This window comes from Microtus pennsylvanicus, chromosome X, assembly GCF_037038515.1.
Source record: "Microtus pennsylvanicus isolate mMicPen1 chromosome X, mMicPen1.hap1, whole genome shotgun sequence".
Lineage (NCBI taxonomy): Eukaryota > Metazoa > Chordata > Mammalia > Rodentia > Cricetidae > Microtus > Microtus pennsylvanicus.
The window spans coordinates 19,138,766-19,142,747 of NC_134601.1; the positions used below are offsets into that span (position 1 = coordinate 19,138,766).

The 3,982-nt window shown below is 42.6% G+C and overlaps 1 protein-coding gene across 1 annotated transcript; it reads left to right on the forward strand.

The window, feature by feature from the left end:
- Positions 1 to 452: 452 nt before the first annotated feature.
- Positions 453 to 1,230, forward strand: Tmem187 (transmembrane protein 187). The gene is given in 5 exon segments (XM_075956864.1): positions 453 to 533; positions 535 to 612; positions 614 to 816; positions 818 to 1,073; positions 1,075 to 1,230. Coding segments are annotated over 5 exon segments (774 nt in total).
- The last annotated feature ends 2,752 nt before the right edge of the window (positions 1,231 to 3,982 follow it).

Genomic DNA, 3,982 nt, shown 5'->3' on the forward strand with positions numbered 1-3,982 from the left:
TATGACAATAAGCAGGATTTTTATAGTATATAGAAGAAAAATAACAGCTTAGGCACCAAGAGAGACAAATCCAAAGTCCTCAGGAAATAAAAACTTCCAGAGCCTTTTAGAGGCTATGAACTAGAAGGTGAAGACACTGTGGATACTGTTTCACTTTTATTTACTTTTTTGGTGAAAATTGTTGGTGAAACTTGAGGCTGAGAATTGGGAAGCTGGAGGTTTTTTTTTTTTTTTTTAACATTTTTTAAAACCACATTCTTTTTGTAACCACAGAAGAAAAGGGCACACTAGGCCTTCTCATGCCAGCCAATCAGGAGAAATCTTGCATCTACAGAAATCACAGAGACTTCTTGAATGCGCAGCCAGGAAGGCTGATGTGTACTTTTCAAGGGTCTTTTTCTGAATTCTGAATAAATGGAACACTGCCAATCTTTTCTCTGCTCTTGTCAAAGATGGAACCAAAGTGGAAGGAAGCCCTTTTATACGTGGTTATGGCCAGCTGCCTCTGTGTAGCTAATACTTACACTGGCATTTTTCAACAGTGTCTTTATAAAAGTGGGCTATGACCACTATGGTGAAGCACTAGTGGCCAGCTTGTCGACCTTCCTAGCCCATGCCCTTCAGCTCAATCATTAACATAGCTTACCTGCTCCTGGGAGTGTACTGGCCACAAAGAAATGCCAGCACCACTAGATGCCCCATAGAGCTGCAGAGAGCTCATTACCTGAAGGATGTCTTTGCCAGCATGGTCCTGATCTATGGCCCTGTTCAGAGGCTGTGGGTCTGGACCCAAATGTACCTCACTGTCATGCTTGCCCCTCACTTTGCCCATTTTCACATGACCAATGGTGTTGTTCTTTTCCCTATACAGAGGTTGGATGCCCTGGTTGTTGCTCTGTTTTGAATGTCAGTCCTTGTCAAGTTACAACCTTGTCCTTTGTCCATAGAGGTTTGAGATGGCATTGGGTGCTCATGTGGTAGCAGCTATTGGAGAGGTCCTTTGCCCCCATAGGCAGTTCAGTAGTATCTCCATAGCCACCTACTTAGCTCTGGGCCTGCTGTCATGCCTGGCTCTTTGTAGTCCTTAAACTGTGGGGCCATCAGCTTTTATAATGGCATCTGTTCCTGCGCCTCACAGGCCACTTCTGGTCTAAGGTCTATGATGTTCTCTAGTTCCACTTTTTCCACTTTGCATTTTTGTTTCTGTCCAATGCAAACACTTGCCCATGACCACGTCTAAAGAAGAAAATGTGCTAAAGTGTGAGTAGACCATGCCTAACGGATGAGTATTGCCATGCAAATGGACTCTGAAATACAATTCTCCATCAGGGTTGGTTGCTCTGATTGTGCCTTATATGAGGACTCCATAAGAAGCCGGCTGGGCCTCAGATTGGTTCCAGGTGTCAAAACTTAAAGGTTAATTAATGACTGTCCTCTCTGCAGTTTACTTGAAGACATGATGCAAAGATCCTAGAACAAAGTAAGTGGGTTCGTCAGACTGGTCTACTAACTCTTCTGTAGTTTGAAATATTTCAGAAATAAAACAGTAGGAGAAATGACTCCAGAAACTCCAATGCATTCTAGGTTAGAGAGACTATTTGTCTGCAGTATCTTCTGGGTGTCGGTTAAAGGTATAGCCTGGTGGCAGCCATCCAGTATGTCCAGAGGTTAAGCATGACACACCTGTAATACAACCATTTTGGGGATGGACGTAGGAAGAGCATGAATTCAGGGCCAGCCTGGGCTCCATGGGGCTCAATCTTAAAAAAACAAAACAAAATAAATTAGGCTTGGTGACACATGCCTGCTATCTCAGCACTTGGGAAGTAGAGACAGGAGGATCACCACAAGTTTCAGGCCAGACTGGAAGTCACCCTTTGGAAATACTTTTTTCTGAGACAGCATAGGTGTACATGAAAATGTTAAAATGCATTTTTGGAAACAGGGGCTCTCTATATGCTGGTATTAAAGGCATGTGCCACCATACCTTACAAAATGTTGTGTTGTACACTGTGTGAAGATGTGTTTCTGTGACTGGTGTAATAAAAAGCTGAGTGGAGTCCAGTGGTGGCGCACGCCTTTAATCCCAGCACTCGGGAGGCAGAGGCAGGTGGATCTCAGTGAGTTTGAGGTCAGCCTGGTCTACAAGAGCTAGTTCCAGGACAAGCTCCAAAGCTACAGAGAAACCCTGTCTCGAAAAACCACACACACACACACACATACACACACACACAAAATCTGAACAGGCAGGGGGCTGGAGAGATGGCTCAGTGGTTAAGAGCATTGCCTGCTCTTCCAAAGGTCCTGAGTTCAATTCCCAGCAACCACATGGTGGCTCACAACCATCTGTAATCGGGTCTGGTGCTCTCTTCTGGCCGGCAGGCATACACACAGACAGAATATTGTATACATAATAAATAAAATAAATAAATAAATAAAAAAATCTGAACAGGCAATAGCTAGGCAGGAGGTATGTAATCGGAAGCTTTCTGTTCCAACTGCCCGGTCCCAAATAACTGATTCAGAGGCTGAATATGAATTATGATTGGTTGATAGCTCAAGCTTGTTACTAGCTAACTTTTAAACTTAAATTAACCCATATTTCTATTTATGCTTTGCCACATGATTCATGATTTGTTATCTCTTTTTCTACATGTCCTGTTTACTCAGTGACTTTCCCACCTAGCTTTATCCTGTTCAGCTATTGGCCAGTCAGCTTGTTTATTAAACCAATCATAGCTGCACATATTCATACAGTGTATAGAAGGATTATTCACAATAGAGGTATACGCAGGACTTCTGGGCAGAGAAAGACCTCTGGGAAGAAGGCAGCAGAGTTGCCAGCTAGACACAGAGGAAGCAGAATGGGCAGTATGGAGATGAGATAACAGCACACAGCAGAATGTAGATTCGTATAAATGGGTTAATTTAAGTTATAAGAACTAGTGGAACAAGCCTAAGCTAAAAGCGAGCTTTCATAATTAACACTAAGTCCCCATGTCATTATCTACCCTCAGGTTTGGTTTAATGTCCTTAAAGGCTTAGGCCACCTAAGGGTCATGAGTCTGTCACCATTGGAGAGACCTAGAGTATGCAAGTGTCAGAAATTTTGTTGCTGTTGTTGTTCGTTTTAAGTTTTTTTCATGAATTACTAAGAATATTCCAGATCAATGAGAGTTTGACTCCTCTTCCTCCAGGTTAATGTGGAAATGTCATCAGTTGTGACTCTCTTTGTTATTAAAGACCATGCATAACCAATCACATAGATGATTATTCAAACATTTCTTGTTAAGATACTTAACCTTTTGGAAGAAGGCACCTTGGAAATTACAGTGATTTTGTTCTTACCCATTAAAAAGGTTATAATCCTCTCCAGATGATAGTTTTGAACCTACTAGCTAAGTAGTCAGACTGTCTGGTATGAATCAGGGTGCTCACTTGGGTACAACTGGGATTCAGAAGGTGTTGAGGAGTCTGCCTTTGGTCTGCATATCATTTTTCTCTTTCTGTCTATTTCACCATATTTCACCTAAAACATATCTAGTCTATATTGGAGACTGTCTTTAAAAATCACACATTTTTATGTGTTTGTCATGTCATGCATGGAGGTCAGAGGACAATTCGTAGGAGTCAATTCTCTCTTGCTATGTGATCATGTGGGACCTAGGGAGTGAACTCAGGTTGCTGCAGTTAGCAATCTCACCAGCCCTGTAATGGGAACTTTGTGACAAGGTCTCACTGTGTAGCACAGGTGGGCTTCAGATTCACAGTCCTGCTGAGCAGTGGTGGTGCACACCTTTGATCCCAGCACTTGGGAGCCAGAGGCAGGTGGATCTCTGAGTTTGAGGTCAGCCTGTTCTATAGAACAAGTTCCAGGACAACCAGGGCTGTTACACAGAGAAACCCTGTCTCAAAAAACAATAAAGCAAGCAAACAAACAAAAACAGATTCACAGTCTTGCTTCAGTTTTCTGACTGCTAGG